General features: G+C 37.5%; 2 protein-coding genes across 3 annotated transcripts in view; both read right to left on the bottom strand.

Annotated features, from left to right (window-relative positions):
• Positions 1–5340, bottom strand: part of dbnlb (drebrin-like b) — a 10963-nt gene extending 5623 nt beyond the window's left edge. The window contains exons 1-9 of one of the 2 annotated variants that reach the window (XM_008335569.3): positions 5149–5340; positions 3787–3842; positions 3460–3572; positions 3294–3368; positions 2714–2863; positions 2098–2175; positions 1311–1462; positions 1148–1202; positions 583–651 (exon numbers count right to left, since the gene is read on the bottom strand). In XM_008335569.3, the coding sequence (XP_008333791.1) occupies positions 583–651; positions 1148–1202; positions 1311–1462; positions 2098–2175; positions 2714–2863; positions 3294–3368; positions 3460–3572; positions 3787–3842; positions 5149–5231 (831 nt within the window). In that variant the 5' untranslated portion in view covers positions 5232–5340. The remainder of the gene's footprint in view (positions 1–582; positions 652–1147; positions 1203–1310; positions 1463–2097; positions 2176–2713; positions 2864–3293; positions 3369–3459; positions 3573–3786; positions 3843–5148) is intronic. The other variant, XM_008335571.3, reaches the window with a different exon arrangement.
• A 1395-nt stretch (positions 5341–6735) lies between these two features.
• Positions 6736–12643, bottom strand: ube2d4 (ubiquitin conjugating enzyme E2 D4). Its single transcript, XM_008335572.3, has 7 exons — positions 12372–12643; positions 10476–10539; positions 10355–10386; positions 10180–10257; positions 9986–10091; positions 9812–9905; positions 6736–9439 (listed from the first exon to the last, which is right to left on the bottom strand). The coding sequence occupies exons 1-7, from the start codon at positions 12393–12395 to the stop codon at positions 9394–9396; spliced, it is 444 nt and encodes a 147-aa protein (XP_008333794.1). The 5' UTR covers positions 12396–12643; the 3' UTR covers positions 6736–9393.
• Positions 12644–19848: the final 7205 nt, after the last annotated feature.

Genomic DNA, 19848 nt, shown 5'->3' on the forward strand with positions numbered 1-19848 from the left:
AGAAGACAGGAGGCGGAGCTGGAGGTGGCAGAGTTAAAGATGCTAAGATTCTCTTTAGGAGTGACAAGAATGGACAGGATCAGGAATGAGGTCATTAGAGGGACAACACAGACAGGAAGGTTTGGAGAAAAAGCTAGAGAAGCCAGATTGAGATGGTTTGGACATGTGCAGAGGAGGGACAGTGGATACATTGGTAGAAGAATGTTGGTCGATGGAGCTACCAGGTAGGAGACAAAGAGGAAGACCAAAGAGGAGATATATATGGATGCAGTGAGGGAGGACATGCAGATAGTTGGAGTCAAAGTAGAAGTGGCAGAGAACAGGGAGAAATGGAAATCAGTGATTCGCTGTGGCAACCCCTGAAAAAAGGGACAAAGCCGAAAGGGAAATAAGAAGTCTGTATATGAAGTAAAATGCTGTGACCTTCACAGAGCAGCCATGCAACAAAGACAAGAGGGTGTGTGTGGTGCAAATAGAACAAAAGCTTAAGAAAAGTTAAGAAAAGGAGAAAAAAAGCTGAGTCAGGAGCAATGACTATCAAGAGCCGAGGGAGGTGGGGGGTCGTGGTGGGGGGGCACTCACATTGGCTTTCTCCACTGATTCACCTCTCCTGACTGATTTCTTCTGGGTTACATCCCTCTCCTGCTGCTCCTGATGACGTTGACATTAGTTGTGGACAATTACTACATTTCTGACATAAAGACTTTGACTTGTGCTACTAACTGTTGTTGAACTACATTTTGAGGGTGAGAAAATTATCTTTCTCCAGCTCACCACAACAACAGGTGGGCTGAACCAAAGAGTGGCACAATGGGATGTTGGGGGGGTGGGGTGGGGGGTGGGGGGGCAAGTGAACGGCTGTTGCTTACTCTTCTAATACATAATTCAACACACCCTATTATTTATTTAGATATTTTAATTATTCAAATAATTTTAAAGAAGACTGAACCTACAAAAACACTTTATAGAAGAATGTTTTCTGAAATTTGAACGACTCCTGATCTTCTTCTAAGTTTTCACTAGTTTTCGCAATAATCCTTATGAATCTATTCACTTGAAAACTCATCAGTTTTGGTCTCACTAAGGTGACTTGTCAACAATCAAGTAATGTGATCTCTGAAACTGTTCAGAATAATGGGCCACTCACCCAGCGTTGCTTCTCTTGCTCTTTGTTCTCAGCTTCCAGCTGCTGTTGGTATTTCCTATCAATCACAGGAACATTTACAAAGCAGAACATTATTATTTGTAGCAGTTCTGAATATATGATCTTGTAAGACAATGTTGACTACTGTTCTCCAGCTCTGATTTACTTTTGTTGATCAATTTGAGACGACTTCTCTTTGTCGCGTTTTTCCCTGAGTGCTGCCTCTTTGGCCTCTCTGTCTTTCCTCTCTCTCTCCAGCTTCTGGCGCTCCTCGTCTGCCTTGTGTCGCTCCTCCTGGCGACGTTTCTCCTCATCTCTCTGAAAACAAATGGAACAATCAGGTCAGCTGGGTTTATATCCAAACAGATTTAAATTACCTTGTTAATTGTCCATAAAAGAGACAGTAATGTGAAAACCCTTGCTGTGCTACAAGATAACTTTACACAAACAGATTTGTAATAGAACTGTTTGTGTGATATTTAGAACATTCACACTTTCTCCAATAAGAAAAAAAAACAAAACAAAAACATTTGTCAACATGTAAAAAAGTCATTTGAGGTGTGAGTATGGCACTTGGAGCAGATAGAACAACTGATTCCTGTATTATCTCCATTCCTAAAAGCTAGGAAAATAATATAATAAATAATAGTAAGTTACATGCTCATTTACTTGATGTGTGCATCTGTGTGGTTTAGGGGTGCCATCATGATCATGACCAATTATAATAATAAAATATTAATATAATTCTATAGTGTGACTCTTTTTTTAATCCTCCTAATCCTAATGAGCATTCCCCAACATATAATTGTTTTATATAAAATATGTTCATTTTATGTACTTATGTACTTTTTTGTAAAAAGTCCATCCTCTAACCTGTTGACTCAACACCCGCTTTACTATGAAGTAAAGCGGGTGTTGGGTAGTGGTGGGTTAATGTAGGTTTAAGACCTTACCTCAGCCTGTGCCCAGAAGGTGTCTTTGTTGGTCTTTCTGATTTCTGACATAGCATTGGTTTTTTGGTACACTGAACCCTGGGTAGATCAAAACAACACAAGTTCACAATTGATACAGTGGCTCCTATGTCTGTTGGACCTATTCTTGCACAAAAATTAAATTTGAATTGAGAGCAGAAACACGGTACATATGTTATATGTACAGGGCAGTGGTGGCTTAGTGGTTAAGGAAGCTGACTTGGGTCCGGTTGCAGGTTCGAGTCCACCAGCTGCCAAGTTACCACTGAGGTGCACTGAGCATCGTCCCCACACACGGCTCCCTGGGCAGCTTAAAGCTGCCCACTGTTCACTTTGGTGATGGGTTAAAAGCAGAGGTCACATTTGGTTGTGTGCAGTGGTGTGCTGTGTCACTATGACAAGGAGTTCATTTTCCTTTGCTTATGGTCCATCCTCACTAGATTTATTAAAACTCCAAGAAAGCTACTTAATCTACTACAATGGTTGATTATTCACGTGGCCACATGGTAGTCCAAAACTAGCAGCTGGAATTAAGTATAAAAATTTAGTATATAATAACATATATAACCTATTAAAATCAGAAAATAATGGCACATACCACAGGGCCCTGAGGGCCACTGTCCTGGAAGCGGCTGGAACCTTCTTTGTGGAAACTGTAATTGGCTCCTGAAGCTTTAGCCACTTTCTGCACGATCACCTCAGGCTCCACGTCCTCCTCTGCTCTGGCATTTATTGTGACATGGGCTCCCTGAAACAACATTAAACATAGCTACTGTTAATACACACAGTGTTATTATTGTCTTCTTTGTTGTTTATATGTACTGCCTCCTGTTAGCCATAATTCCAACAAGCAGTTCTGTTCAGTGCAGCTCAGTTCCCTTCAGAACAATTCAGAAGAGCAGGCTCTGACATGACCTAAACTTGCGCTGTGGGTGTGTAGGTTATTGCAACATAATTAGCATGAAATCATTTCCAAAACCCAAGTGAAGCTCATTATTAATTGCAGCAAAAACAGCGCTCCACTCTAACAGTCTGTTCTACAAAGAAAAGAAAAGCACACACTACTTAAAATCCTCTATTTCAATATACAGAATATTAAAAATTGCATTTCATTGTAGTCCCATTTCTACAGTTCTCAATCAACATATCATCAAATTAATACATGTTTAAATTCCTACCTTAAGGAAATTGGCCATGGAGCTGACGTGATTTGCACATAGTCCTTTTCTGGCATCGTTCACTCCTTCTCCAGTCTAACCAACCCAAAAAAGATTATTATAATAGGACACTTTGTTGCAGTGTTGCAGACAAACAAATTTAAAAATAACTCAGAACAGCACTAACCCAGTTGATGAGGACATATTTGGGCAAACCAGAATTTGGATCCTCTACACGACAAAAGGCATACATCACTTTTCCACTATTAAGTTCTTCAACCAGCTCCTCCAGTCCTCCATCTAATGCACAAACATTGTGGAAAAGATGGTTCTTGTGGTTAGTTGTGCAACCACAGACATTTCTTTCTCCTTACAAATCATAGGCTGAGACAGCAAAGCAAGCAGTTTTAGGCAGCCATCCTGGCTTAGAGTTTTGTGAAGACAATGAAATTCCCGAACATCTCTAAAACCATTGGGTGGGCATTATAAAGACAACAAACATTTAAATTCTCACCTCCTTTTTCAGCCAGGCGAATATCATTACTGTTACCCTCATATGTGAACAGAGCCCTGGAAAAAGGATCACATGAAATATACAGTGCTATGAATAGAAAAGTTATTTTGAATACGTAACTATAGAGTTATTAATGAATGATGAATACAGCAAAGCAGTGTTTTCAAACCTTTCTTTGAGCCACAGCACATATCCCTTGGTGCACCATTAAAATAAATGTTCCAAAAAGTATAGATAATGAAATACAATGCAATCTTCTAGTTTCAATTGACTTCAATCAGTATAACACCTGAGCCTGTTTAGTTAAACACAACACATATATTTCCAAAAATGAAAGAAAAACACACAAAGATCTTCTCTTTTAAAGAGGCTCTTTTAAATGACATAGTTTCTCTCTAAGTTTTTATTACCTTCAACTGCATCATTTAGTTGTTCTGCCCCCATTCAAAATGACAAATAGCAAGATGTATGGAAGGATTTTCAAATTACTGGTCTTTCAAACAACAAAGGACACATTTTTTATGATGTATCAGATAGTGGGTAGCTGTTAATTTTTAGTGTGTGTAATTAGCCAGGATTGCTTCAAAGGTCTGTTTTCTAAGGACTATAGTTGGTTCACAGACATCCGTCGTGTGTTGTGTTGTACTTGTTATATCCCCCTGGATAATCACTAGTCATCCTAAAATCCAAGGTGTCTGAGTTAGTTGATAAAATGTATATATATCAATCATGCAGGGGTATTGTCAGTCAGAATTTAAATCACATGAGAAAATCTGCTCAGCATATTCTAATTTAATTTGGAGCTGGGACTCCCAGAGCAATTGCTCCTTTGAGTTAATTAAAACGGATCATCATTAACCACCACACACAGACATCAGCTGTCACCAGGAGTGGTTTTACGAATTTAGAATGAGCAATGAATCAAGGAAGTCTCCAGGAAGAGAAGTGACTCTCTCTCTTCTCATATCGTGTGTACCTACACACATCAAAGCAGGAAGTAGGTGAAATATTACACTTGGTGGTATCCTGGACATTCAATGCCATACCATATTATTAGAAAACCTTGCATGTACCATAACAGGTTCACAAACAAAGTGACACAGTAGCATTAACAGGCCAGTAAATATTAAGAAAAAACAAATAAACGCTTTAGCAGATTTTATCATTCATTTTGAGCAGTATTTGTGTTAAAATGAACGCACTAATGTGTAACAGGTTAAGTGTCTATAACTGGATTTGGGTTAACACAAACTTAACTTAGAGAATGCCTCTCTGCTAACCAACACTAGGGCTAGTAATGTATATATGTTTTCTATCTCTTCGTGTATCTTTCACTGCTATAATTAAAATGTAGCTTCTTACCAGTTTGTGCTGGATTTTTCGTCGACTACTTCTTTATATGCGGCTGTTAACGCAGGGCCGTTTTTGCTCAGGTTTACTGCCATGGTGTAACACGGAATACAGCTAGCAAGCTAGCTATCCGGGGATGCGCCCTTCCTGGCTGATAGGAGGAGGAGAATATGGGAGGAGTGACTGCAGCGGCAGTGGTAAACGATGTGACTTTCAATCTTCAGCTGAGCAGGAGGGCCGGAAACTGCTTTGCTTAGCCGGCGGCCAAGGTTGCGTTGTTATGAGGCTGCATGGCACATTGTAAAACGGGGAGCTACATTCGTTAAACATGGTGGAAGAAATATATCAGTATTTAAAAAAAATCAGTGTACAGCATTTAGACACTTTGCCATGGCAATTAAAATTCAAAATCTGCACGATCTTCTTTGGCCACGTACCACGCACCGCAGAACCGCGCAGAAGAGTTGAAAGAGTCAAGCGCACCTCTAAACGCCCCTGGCAGGTAACTTTTGAAGGTGCACCGTAGATAAAAATATTTTATAATAGTTTTTGGCTAGCAGAAATAAATTACAAAATATTTACAAATTCTTATGAATTAGTGTTTTAAAAAAAACAAAACAAATCTGGTTCTTACTATAAGGAGGTCCTTACAGAAACCGCCATTTTTTATATCCATACACTTAAAGTTGTTAACGTTGAATATAATTAAAGCTATAATCTTATTACAGTAATGACTGTTTCCCTTTTTGTCACCTATGAACAGATATTTTACAGACATTACCTTATAGTCGAGTTTCACTGATATTATGGCCCCTGTTACTTTTCCTCTATTTTTCAGAATCAGAAATCAGAAACGTTTTTATTGCCAGGTAGGTTTTCACCTAAGAGGAATTTGTTTTGGCATACGGTGCAGCGAAAGAAATGTACATGAAGGCAAATGTTGATAATCAAACTAATCAATTAAAGTATGCCTATGGGTGGACATTTACAGAATAGTAGAGAATATGCAACTTTATTTTTAAAGTGCAGGGATGTGTGTGTGCAGGTAGGGATGGGTGGGGGTGAAGTGGGCGGTTGCAGGTTCGAATCCACCAGCTGCCAAATTACCACTGAGGTGCTTTGAGCATGACACCGTCCTCACACACTGCTCCCCTTAAAGCTGCCCACTGTTCACTTTGGTGATGGGTTAAAAGCAGAAGTCACATTTGGTTGTGTGCAGTGGTGTCCTTGTCACAATGACAAGTAGTTCACTTTCTTTCCTCCTTCCTAAAAAGTGGGGGTGTCAGTGAGAGCCCTTTTGTCTGTTGACAAGGCTAATAGCAGAAAGTCAATGCAGTAAGTCTAGTAAAGAACGCCTATTCTAAGGAAAGAACACCTGCAACATGGGATTACAGCCACAGCGATGTCATGAAACTTGTAAACACTGTTAAAAGTGTTGGACTAAAGTTTTTATTATTCTTAAACATCTTCACAACCTAGTTCATTACTTACTATTTTACAAATTAAAGTTTATGTATATTTCTCTGTTCCCATCTATCAAATCCCCTGGAACCCCTGAATGCATAACAAATTCTCAATAATAAGAAATGACAACAAAGCTAAACCAAAATTGATTTTATTCATATTATGCCATTGCAAATGGATGTTTTGTGTATGGGGCTGTTGTGGACAGGTGAACATTCATGGTGGCAGTCCAATTAACTTCAAAGTATGCTCTTTCTGGGTCCAGAGAGAGCCAAGCAAAGAAAGTTAAACACACAATATTGGTTTTGTTTAAGCAGTTGTCCATGACTTCTATTGAAATGACTAGCCCATTTGGAGGATATAGCCCTGACAGCAAATTTAAGGGTTATGACATTTTTTTTGGGTATGTAAAAAATGAGGTTTAAGGCTAAACATTTTTGACAGCGGTGGTGGGCAGATGAAACGTCACGAAATCCCTGATATCTTGCAAATGGCTAAGAAGGTACTTTAGAGTGCAATACATGCTAAGCTGCCTATATAATCTCTATTGAACTCATTGGAACAAGGACGTAGCATCATCCACATAAAAAACTAAAGGCTGAAGAAAGTCAGAAAATTGGACGATACTCTGCTTTCAATAAATAAATAGCCAAATGATAAAACAATAAAAATGCACATAGGACTTGAACAAGTACTATTATACGCATGTTATTTCAACAGTCTTTTGCAAGGCAGCCATTTTGACATATTTCTTGAAAAAGAACAGGCATAATTTATTTAAAAAATGCTCCATGCAGTTTATGTAAGTGAGAATAGTGAGCGAGTGAGTCCAACATGCACCCTGACAACATGGAGCTGTATTTGATTATTTAAGCCTGCACTTTTTCCAGCTGACACCTGTCAAGATCTCTGCCACAAATATGCCTCAAATGTTCTGTTAGTAAAATTATTTAAACTGCATCAAGAGGATATACATTCAAAAAGTACTGTACTGTAAGTCAAGATAATTTGTTCTGATAGTTAACAGCAAAAATCTATATCTGTTGTCTAAAGCTTGTTGTTAATTTCACTAAAGTTTTCATGCATTACTACAACATATCTGGTGAGTTCCATTAACTAATGCCTCAAATAGAACGACAATTACCCTTCACAAATCATAAGTCCCTTTTTATTGGCAGCATTGATAAAGTATGAGCAGTGATTTTCAAGAAAACCTGAAACATTGCACTCTCTATTTTTTTTGCAACAGTCACAACAGGTTACATTAAACTAATATGACATCCTATTATCATGTCCAATTCAGATGACTTTAAAGAGAAAACAAGGCCTAAAACCATAAAACCTAAAGATCAAGATAATGTTACAATGACATAAATCTGCCACCTAGAGCTTGATTTTCTGTTAAATGACAAACAATGATAAATATAAACAAATGCTTTAAAATTTCATATCACCCAACTGATAGATTTACTGCTATCTCAGAACAAAAAAGCACAAAAGTTTTACTTACTATGTTCAACACATTGTTAATCTTGATCAAGGTTCCCTTTTCAAGTAAAAGTGACCACTGCACTAACCAAATACCCCTTTCACTTAAGTTTCCAAATAGGTTTATTAGTGCAGCATATCAGCTGTTCACATCCAGAGTGTTTTAAGTTTCTGAAATTAAAAGGATGAGTGACCAAATTAACTACCATTAACTGATACTGACAAGAAACCCTCAGAAAAGTGATAGAAACAGGCTATAGGCCTGTATAAAATATTAGATATAGATGGGCCTGTTCATTGTATGAACCCTTCTCTGTAATATCTCCAAAATAGAGAATGGTACTATTTAAGTAGCACGATGACAACGTATTGATCGAGGAAACTAAAAGCTGATGAGTTGGTAAAATACCTGAGTAATTGCACTAAAGAGAAGACACACAACTGAGCTCTGGTTCTAAAGAGTAGCCATGTTCTCAAGTCATGCAACAGTAGAGTTCCATGCACTATGGTCATCAACCATGGACTGCTACTCAAAACTGATATAAAAGGGCATCTGTAGGAAACAGTGAATGCTGTTATTGGCCCTGGGGGTGTCTCAAAACAGCAAAGCAAGGGCCAGTTAGCTGTAAACAGCAAGGGTCAATAAACTAAGTACGGTTGTAATGTTAACTGCATTGGGTGATGGAGACCAATTCTTCTTTATATCTTTCACATTGTAGCAGGTAAGAGACAGTATGTGCCAACAGATCAGCTGCTGGTAATGGCACTGTACCATTTTCTGCCTCAATTGCATACCTTCTGAAAAAGATATGACAAGGAAAGGCCACTAAAATGAGAAGAATTACAGTAATAACAAGACATCCAGTGAGAATGACTGAACCATTTGAAATGAAGGGCAAACCAATCTACTAAATAAAATGTATAGCTTCCACATTGTGCACTGAAATGGCTCTGTTTCAGTAAAAATGATGCACATGAACAGTGACAGTGATTAACACAGAAGCTGAAAAAGCTGTTTAAAGTGTGGTGAAATAGACTGTGAAGAATTTTCCGGTATTCCATATGGGAGTGCTTTAAGGAGCCCATCAGGTCCTGCTCAGCAGATCCATACAAGTCATGAAGGGCAGCACATGGCAGCAGCTCAACACACAGAAAGCCAGGTGGCACTGTACCTCTTTATATTGTGTCCTTCTCCAAACCATGAGCTGTTGTTAAGTTTATTTTGCCTCAGTTGCTCATTTGCCACAAGTTACAAATTAAATGTTTCTTTTGTTCTCATTCGTGTTTTTGATCTCCCTGGCATTTTCAGACTGCGTACTTGTGTGTCCATTCTCTTGCTAATTTGTTGTACCTGAAAAACAAATGCAAAGATTGGCAATAAGTATTCAGTAGAACTCTCCAAACTAAATTTAAATACTTGTAAATGAGAAATGGAAACAGTTCAGTAAATGCTTACTTGTTATCAAGTAATTTGACTAATTATTTCAGTCCGCTGCATTTGGTAGAGTTGTTAGCTGCATCCCAAGTATGTCATTTGGGACTTTTATCACAATAATAAATGGTTTAGAGTTTTTAAGTCAAGACCAAAGACCCAACAACAACCATTACTGCTAATCATTTATTCCACCTTTAAGCTTTGCAGAAAATGCAACTTTATTGCATGTAAAGAACATTTACTGTTTGTCCACAAATACAACATCATTTATCAAATTTCCATACTCACTTTTCCCTGTCAGATTTATATGTGTGGGCAATTTCTGGTACCAGTGGGTCATCCGGATTTGGATCACATAGAAGAGAGCAAATTGACAACAACACTGTGGGGGAGGGGATGAAGGGGGGTATTAAAGAGATTTCAAATATAGGAGCTATAGAGATTATTTGCTTCATATGTTACCTTTCGATACTGTTAAGGCAGGGGACCATTGTGATCTCAGTATATCCAGACAAATACTTCCATTGCTGTTGATATTAGGGTGGTAAATCTTTGTCGTGAATGCAATCTGTAAAAAAACACCAGCACTTAGTCATTTTTAGTACAGCCATAAACATTTATAATTGTATGCAGGTTATTATGTACTTCTTACTTACTTTAGGTGGTTTAAATGGATAATCTGTTGGGAAGTGAATAGTAAGAAAAAACACTCCACCTTGATAGGGGCTGTCACTCTATTGAAATATAAAGACATGAATGACATAATTCTTTTTAAAAACAGCAACTACGTGGTTGTTCTTCTATAAACAAGTTGGCCAACATGTCACTTACCGGACCCATTATTGTGGCCTGCCAATGAAATACTGTGTAGGAAATGCATAAATAAACTCAAGTGAGGCAAGCACAATGACAAACAAAACTGGCAAAATATAACAAAACACGCTGCCCTTACAATCATCCCCAACTGGTCCAGCAGAACACTGGGCAGGAGGGTCCCTCTGCAGGTCTGAAAGTTCCTAAAAAGACAATCAGAAAATGTATCCACAATCATTTATTGGATAACATGATTATCTTTAACAATAAGTAAAGATCCTTTAAACTGACCTATCTAGGACTATACCTATGAACTGAACTGGGACAAAAAGTGTATATCCAGCAGGTTCAAAGCAAATGTTATTGTACATTGTACACTGTATTATCGTGGATTTACAAAATAAAAATTCTTGAATCCCGAACACAAGGACAATGACAGATAAATACACCCAGAATGAGGTAAACTTTGTAGAAAGCATTAGCAATGAACCCAATGGTGGGTTGTAATGTTTCAATAAAAATTAAGAAAATAATATAATGTAGTTAGTCTATATTTCAAATTTATATTACAAAATAAATGTTGGTCTTCAGGCAAAGAGAAGGAATTTTCATATATAGAAAATTCTATGTATATATAAAATTTATAGAAAATTCCTTCTCTTTGCCTGAAGATATGCACCAGTGTCACTGCTAAACTAATCTGAACTGGATGCAACCAAAGTAAAACAGCTGTAAAACATTTTGTATGGCTTTGGTCCCAAACCAATTAAATAAAATAGGTACAAGACAAAACATAAGTCAATGTGCCACACACAGATTTAAAGTATCTCGTAGCTTTGCATATTAATGAGACATTATTTAAACCATTGTTAAGACCTTGTAATTAATTCATGTCATTTTAAAACTGATGGAAACCAGAATCTGACATCAGGTCAAATTACTTCATTGAAATTGAGATGAAGGACAATGAAAGTATTCTGATGAATATTATACACCAAACATTATTATAAATAATCCAGACACCTCTTCATTACACACTGACTATATTTTTAAAGACAGACATTATGCTCATTATTTAATACCTCTTAAAGGGAGGCCTATCTATTCTGTTATATAAATACACACCATGGCCTGCTCCAGTGCCCCATTTGCCATTCCATATATGGTGACACTAACTTGAGGGTTCAATTTTGGCAACTAGCAGGCAGCTGTCATTCAGTGACTAAAAAATATCAGTGGTAGCACCACTTACGAAAAGGCAAGAATAAGGAAGTTTGACAAGTTCGGTTCTAATAACAAATGATGTCAACAAATGTCAGCCAACGAGAGAATGGGCTGAGGTAGACCATGGCATTCATTAAACAGTAATATATTAAGAAATAAAACAGCCATTTTATTAACAACTGCACACAAGTTTACTAAATATAATGATGTATCCTGTATATCTTTTATACCCCCTTATTGGATCAGTTGTCGATTATAGCATGGTAAAGTTCTATTATTGTCAGTTGTTGTCAAAAGAGCACTCTAAAAGGCCTTGTAAAGTTTCAGACACTACCCTCTCTACAACTTTATTTATGACCACTGTTCATTAGTATCTTAAATATGTTTCCAATAAATAAAGCAAACAAGTAGTGATGTAACGGCTAATGGCTTTTTTGCTTTTCTGTAATGTTGCAAGTTAAAAAAAAACCCAAACGTCTGACCATACTGTCATAACAATTTAAGATTCGGGTGTAAAAAACCCAACACAAGAAAGCATAGAGTGAAGTTGATTTAACAACGTTTGGAAATATAAATACACAACCATGACGCTGTTTTATAGTGTTTACTGTAGCACTGCACCAACAGGCCACTCTGTTAGCTCCTCTTTGTCTTACCGTTATTTATGAAAAAGAGCAACAAAAGGAAGCACGACGATGTCGAGCAGTGTAGACTTCTAAGCAAATCCGATAGCTGTGCCATTAAAGGTTTCATCAAGTAAAAACAAAGTTTTGGAAACTAATACTGGTACAGGAGAGAAATGTCAACTCACCTTCTGTATTCTTTTCAACGCCATTGCTTCAATGGCTACGCTAACTAGCCCGTCAGCTAACGGTTAGCACTTTAGACATAAAAGGCGAAATTCCAAACCTCACTTAGTGTAGAGGTAGCGATCACCTCGACATTTATTTGACTTTAGGTTATTGGGATCCCAGTGCAGCGTTTACAATAGAACCAGTGTCAAAGCTTTATCTTTCGTTAGACTGACAGAGAACAACCGATATATTTTGTCGTCTTCTCTCATCACTGTCTCACTGTGTTTCTGTCGAGGAAATATCGCGAGATTTTTTTATCTATTTTAAAAATGAAAGGTTAAAGTTAAACAAATGGAAACTGCTAACATAACTGAAGTTAATGATAACAATAACAATAGGACAAAAACGCATTTAATATATTATACAAATGTAATAATTGATAAACGTTTATTTCTAAATACAACATTACTCGTTGTAAATGCAATTAATATTTCATAGTTCATATGGGCGTTGACTGCTTAAGGACATCATTTTCGGCACATATTTTCGGCACACATTTTCGGCACAAACAATTTTTGCATAATTGTTTGTGCATTATGTAGAGGAGAATTGAAGAAAGAGGTCACGGACACAGCACTAACATGCAAAAGTGTATATATACTTAAAAATACAATTAAAAATAAGTTACAGCATGTGACGCATTGGATTAAAAAAAGTAAAAGTTATTCAAAGTTAAAAGCTCATAATTTATTTTTCAAGGTTCACGTAAAATTCTAAATCAGGTATTTCAGGTTTTATTGCAAGGTTAGGTTTAGAATTCCCCCTTGTACTTCATGCTCCATCAAACGTGACGTTTAGTACATTTACAAAATAAAATCAAACAACCATATTTTATATAATGCATTTACTATTAATACTTAATTAATACTATTCAAGACATATTTTATATGTCCCCGAAGGCCAATTAAAAGATATAGACAGAGCAGTGATACTGCTGTCAGTTATTGTGAAAAAAAAACAATGTCCACAAGATGTCGCTGTTTGCAAAGAACATAGGCCGATGTAGTCCAAATTTTACTAAGCAGTACAGTACTACTATTTTGTTTGTTTTCACGCCAAAGTTGCAATAATGTCGATCAAACTAAATGATTCTAGCTGATATTAGGTCAATGTGTGTTTAAGGTCGAATAGATCTCTGCAAGTTGTCCTACCAAAGTGTATAACAATGGAGCAGCAAAGCGACATGTGTATCATTCACACATACATAAGAATGAAGGAAAAGACTATAGAATTCCTCATTCAATACTTGATCATTGTAAAGACATAATATTCTGAGTCAGCTGCATGCTCTGGTTTCTGCGTGGCCTTGTCTTGCAAAGCCTCATGAGCTCTCCTTTATATATCTTAAACAAGGGTGAAAAAAGAGCTCTCATTATTTTAGTGGCTGCGCATGAATGGACCGCAGTGTTCATTCTTCTTAAATGGCTGATTCAGTGTCAGGTTGAGGATCCTGTCGTCAATGTGACACTGAGAAGGGGCCATTTTCCTTTGGAAAGCTGAAGATTCCTTCAGATAATATCTTATTGTTTGCTCATCTCTGTGCTCTCAATGACCTGCCTGTCCTCAGGGCCTGTCTGTAATCAGATTCAGCCAGCAGCCACAGCAGAAGCAGCAGAGGTAGCAGTTTGGGCGGTGGGTGCCCTGTGCTCTGGGTTTGTCTACTTGGAGAGGCCATTTATCAGCGTTAGGTTTTCAGACGCACTTTGTTGGCTCCAAGCTTCGGCTCACAAAAAAAAGCTCAGGTTTCAGTTTAGTTTCCTCTGATATCACATGTGCTTACGTGGGACCCTGTAAATGTTCACCTCAATTAGCAAGACATATCTTTTGTTTTTATGATGCAACATATACCTGACGTATAGAGGGAATTTCCCCCCACCCCTATACAGAATTTGAGTTTTTAGTTACAGAACTGCTGCCCTAAGTTAAAACTGATGTATGAGCTGAGGTGTGAATGTGTCAGAGCTGTGATGATATGGGTGGGGGTTGGAGCTGGAGTCTCACAAGGAACATAGCCCATAGTGCTGTTATTTGAAACCATGCACACAGCAGACAGCGATCTGTCTTTTGGTCACATGAATCATCTTCAGTTAGAAGTTCCATTGTAAGGCTGTAAAGCAATTCACTTACTCTGGCAATTATGCTTGAGCTATGTACGGGCTGAAGTCTATTGCACACAGTGGCACTTTTACCACTGAGCCAAGACAAAGCACATCCATAGTCAGTGTCATTTTGGAAAAATCAACTTAAATGGGACTGGCAGTGTCTGAATTAACCAATAAAAGTGCAGCCGATTCATGCTTGAGCACAAACAGGACACCCAGTCCACAGAGGTGTGTCCCACCTTGGGTGACTGTCTGACCTTCTCTGAAGGAACAAACATCCATTGTTTCTACATTCTGAGAAATGTTTGTTCGCTCCTTGTATCAATTGCCTTTATTGGATTATACACTCAGACCATATGTGCAAGCAGTGTTCAAGTTTGCAATGAAGTCAGCACTCTGCACAATCAAATAATTCTTGAGCTAAGCAACTGGAAAAGAGTCATTATGTGCAGAGCAATCAACGTTTCATGGCTCATTTCCTCAGCTGTGATTTAATTTTGCTTGTCATTGTTAAGGTGGCCTTTGACCTAGTAGAATCCCTGGATCATCCTTTAAATCTTCCCAGTGCTTTTGTAGGGATCAGTATCAGAGAGTTTTGTTCAGAATAAAATGAAAAAGTTCCCAGTACACATACTTTTCTTGTTGCCTTCACATTATCAAATTTAAGTCAGGAACAACACTGTTTTTATCTTAGGCTCAGAGATTTAACATCGTGAAATCAACATTTGGCTTAAATTGCAGAGTGGGTTACAAGTTCACAGGTTCAATTACTGGGTTAAATGATTATTTCTCTGTTTTGTCTTCATGGTAATTGAGAAAATTTTCTATAAAATTATTACAATTTGTTCAAAATAATTCGCTAAATGTGATCTTATTTTAATGTTGCACAGTTTTACTCTAATCAGGGAAAACTTTATGATGATATTAGGTGCAATTTTCTATTCAAGCTAGCAGTCACTTAAAAGCTAAATATGTTACCTTGTACTTGGTAAATAAATGTTGACAATTATACACACACACACACACACACACACAGACACACACACACACACAAAGATATATAGCTGCATTTATAGCACCCTGTGCAGAAAGATGCAGTAACCTTAAATTAACACGCACTCTACCACAAAGGCTTATTACATGTTTAGAAATATAACCTAAAAGTTTTTTTTATTATTTGTGTTTGTCTAAAGTATTACAAATGGTAAAACAAAATGTTAAGTATTGATTTGTCACAGATTCTCCATCTTCAAAATCAAAAACGAGCTACCTGGTTTTCATCTGTCATTTTTGGAATTTAATTTTTTCCATCGGGTAAACATGTGAGGGATCCGATCCACCCTCACTGTCTGTCACCTCTGATCCACCCTTTATTAGATGTGCATCATGTGGAGCACAAACACAAATCACACGTAGTCATAAAGAACCAACAATCCTCTGGGGTGAAGCACTTTATGGAGTCGTCCCTGAGGCCCTGTGTGCCTCTCAGTTGCTCCACACTTCTGACACAGTGATTGACAGCTCGGGGAAGCATTTTACAGTGCTAGTCTTGCAATGAGTACTCCCCTGAGCCTAGGTAATAACTAGTCTCGAGTGTTGACTAAATACATTTAGTGGTGACTCTCTAGAATCAAATGTATTCCAGCTGTTTGAGTTCTGATGACAAATTCAGGCTTTCACAGATTGCTGAGCTTCCGTCAAAGACAAAGGAGGGATTTCCTCTGAAACAGACAGACAGGCCGTGGCAGCACCAACAAATGCCTTGGTACTGTTATCAAATGGAGTCAGACTAAATATAAACTGCTTTATCTGCAGTCTGAGCTGGTGCAGCAGTGCTGAAGAGGGTAACACAGGAAATACAGGCTGATTTTGAGGACATGTGTGTGTGTGTATATATGTGCTACACATATACACACACATGCTGAAATTAAAATGCTGAAATTAAAATTAATCAATGCTATGCTGTATTTTACATTTGAAAGATGAAAGAAAAATCATACTCATATTAAATCATATTTCACAGATGGTTTCATTTGAAGGATCATATTTTTAACAAAGTATTTTTGACCAAATCTTTCTAGCATCATTTTTACATTATGATTTCCAAAAGGAAATCCAAAACCTAACATAAGTAGAGCCCCTTCTCCTAATGGTAGAATTTCACAATTTGTAAATGGTAATTTTCTATTTTTTTTAAACTAAACTAAACTAAACTTTTTTTGACTACTACTGTTATGTTTAAAAAGAAAAAAAATAGTTTTCTTCTGCTGAGTCATCGTTTTTTTTTCTTCTTAATCTTTCTGGGTTTTTGTTAATAATTTCTCTTGACTGTGTAACTGTGTTAAAGGACATTAACTGACACATGTTAATACACAGCAAAATATAAATGATGATGTTTAGTCATAAACTCATTCTCTGATGTACAATACACACACATGCTATCAAAATGTGAAGAAAAACAAGTACAATTAATAAAAAACATATTTGTAATTTCATGCACTCAGACACACACACAGACATAATGTAAAAGTAATAGTTGTTACACAAGGGACTGTGATTTTCCATTTGAAAGAAAAGCAGGAAACAATCCTTTTGGTTGCAACACATCGTAGAGTGCGAAGTGGTTGAACAGGAAATATCCGCTTTCTTTTTTTATGTTTGTGTGATCAGACTCATGGGACATTTGAATATGTTTTTACAGCAGTGCTGTGGACCAGGGCTAGAGTTGGCGTCACCACCTGTTGTTTAGACTGTGTTTTTAATGTGCAGAGGTGTGTTAGCAGTTTTGTTGATTCTGTGAGTGTGTGTGAAAGTACGTTACAGGGACCTTGAGGGTGGTGAAGGCTGCGGTGGGGACGGGTGTGAGGGGAGGAGGGGCTGTCTATCCTGCTGCACAATAAACAGTTTGTTTCCCAGGAGCACCCCTCATGTTCCTGTTGTTGGCTCCATCGCTGCTCACTGGGAAACGTCCTGGCCTCTATTGTCTGGGAGGTCGGGGGTCACAGGATATTCCTAAAGGCCCAAAAGGGGAGGTAAGAGGTTGGATAGTGAGGCATGATAAAGAGTCAACCCTCCTCCTCTTATTTTCTCAACGCACACACTCCTTTAAAATACAAAGCAAAAAATTGCGTCTTTTCCTATTTTACACCATGCTTCACTTCAAATCCCACTCAGGAATAAAAGCTGGAGGAAATGAAATCAGAACAATGAACTCACTTGTTACTGGGTGTCCTGATAGTACAGGGAAAAAGCTTATGCTCACCCATACTTGCCCCCTCCCACTAAGGAAGTGGCATTAGTTTGGATTTATCCCCCCAAAATAGCTCACGGAAACAGCGCCACGTGACTTTCTCTATCAATACTAGGTTTTTTTCTGCTCTATCACAAAGTGGGAGATGAAACTGCACAATGGTGTCTTGTAGGAAATCTGTGAAATTTATGTTGCATAGCATTTGAAATGATATTTTGAGCATGTTAAAAAGATAGTCTTTTTGAACTGAAGATATGGACTATAAGTTCATTTTGAACCTGGGTCATGGTAGTGCAGTATTGTTGTTTCAATACATCGTTTGGCATTTATTGCTCATGATTGTATTTTAGCATAAGAAATTGAGAGAGTTTAGAGTTTTAATGACTGCCAGAATTTTAACCACTGCATAAGAAACCCAGGCTTAGACTTAGGAATGCAGAGACCATTTAAACAGAGTGACACATTAACAGCCACATAAATGTTTTTTTTTTTTGCTGGACAATTAAATACAGTATATATCACCATTGAGCAGCAGACATTTACAACAGTTAAAAACCCAATGCCTTTGCTTTCACATCAGAAACTTGATGCATGTTCTCTGGGACTGGTGCACAGTAAGACAGCAGGTGCTGGTGTGTGGGTCAGTTGAAGCTCTAGTGTTTACACAATATTTCCTCTAAATTTTATTTTGAAGATTTTTGAAAAATTGTCTCATTTTTTATTACACTGGAACCAAAGCTTCAGGGCCTTTGGAACCATGTCCTCATCTATACCTCAGCATACCAGACAAAAGGGCTGAAGGAAAATGCTATTCTCCATAGACTTTTACAGTGACACTCATTTATCTTTTTTATATCTTAGCTACAGTTCTGAACTGTATACCAGATGTGAGTGATTGGATTTTGTCAGCTGTTTGCTAACAGATTGCCTTGAAAAGTTCATGGAACTTCACATATGTATCTGATGCCAAACCGAAGCATTGGCTGCGTTTGTAGACAATGCTTCGTGCCTGGTTCTGGAAAAACATGTACAATATTTAGTTAAAAAACAGCAAAAATGACTTATGGACATAACAAAAATTAGACAACAATAGCTTAAAAGTTAATACATTTTTTAAATGATGTTGAGCTGAATGTCACAACAGCAGCTAAAAGCTAGCCACAATATACCACATAAAAGAGCCAAAAGATACTGAGATACTATACAAGAAAATAATAAACTTTCGTTCCAAGTTAACTAAAATATCAGCTTAATATAAAGCAAAATACCTAAACAGTAACACAAAGAGTTAGCATGAAGTGAAAGATAAGATTAAAAACAGTTTCAAATGATAATCCTAAAATCTGACAACAGTAAAATAATATCCTCATAAAAATACTTTTTTTTTATTTCCAAACATTTTCCTATCACAAACCCCACATTTAAGAGTGTTCGATAACAAATTAAATACCTGCCAATTTGCAACTAGCAAAAAAAAAAAAAAAAAATTGCAGCTGACTTTAAAAATAAATCACTGATGGTCGCTTAATTTCTTTTAGAATTTGACAAATTGCCAAAAAATCAGCCAAGATGTCCTCGATTTTTTTTTTCACAGCTGCAAAAATATCTCTCTAGGGGAAAAAACTTAATTTACTCTCCAGTGCTAAAGTACTAGAGTAAAGTGGAAGTACTAAATTTTGAATTGTCTGAATGCACTTTTCATCCCCACCCCTGCTTAATTAGTAGGTGGTCATTATTCGCAGCCTTGTTAAGGAACGTGCAGGGACGTGCATGTTGTGTCTCCTGTAAGATGAGCCATTAATAGAGGTAACATGAGAGATAATAGGTGCGGCACATGGTCGTCCTCATTTTTCAACCACAGGCATTTATGAATATAATGCTCCATAGTGTTAGTTACGAATTATGTATCTAACTGGAGGCCTGACCCTCACCTTGTCTTGCCCTGTCATATCAGGTTAGGACTTACACTGGAGCAGAGACGTGACAGCTGGAAATAGTTTGAGGCTCCGTGGATAGTTTGTGTTTCAGACCCCACTGAAGGGAATATGATGACAGACACGTGTAGATCAGCCTGTTGCTCAT

The sequence above is a fragment of the Cynoglossus semilaevis genome, chromosome Z (genome assembly GCF_000523025.1).
Source record: "Cynoglossus semilaevis isolate Cse_v1.0 chromosome Z, Cse_v1.0, whole genome shotgun sequence".
Lineage (NCBI taxonomy): Eukaryota > Metazoa > Chordata > Actinopteri > Pleuronectiformes > Cynoglossidae > Cynoglossus > Cynoglossus semilaevis.

Excerpts from the sequence above, each read along its gene's own strand:
- ube2d4 (XM_008335572.3), bottom strand. The coding sequence starts at position 12,395 with ATGGCGTTGAAAAGAATACAGAAG. Across the intron at positions 9,906-9,985 it reads TGCCTTAACAGTATCGAAAG|TGTTGTTGTCAATTTGCTCT; the intron begins GTAACATATGAA and ends CCTCCCCCACAG. Across the intron at positions 9,440-9,811 it reads TATAAATCTGACAGGGAAAA|GTACAACAAATTAGCAAGAG; the intron begins GTGAGTATGGAA and ends TTTGTTTTTCAG.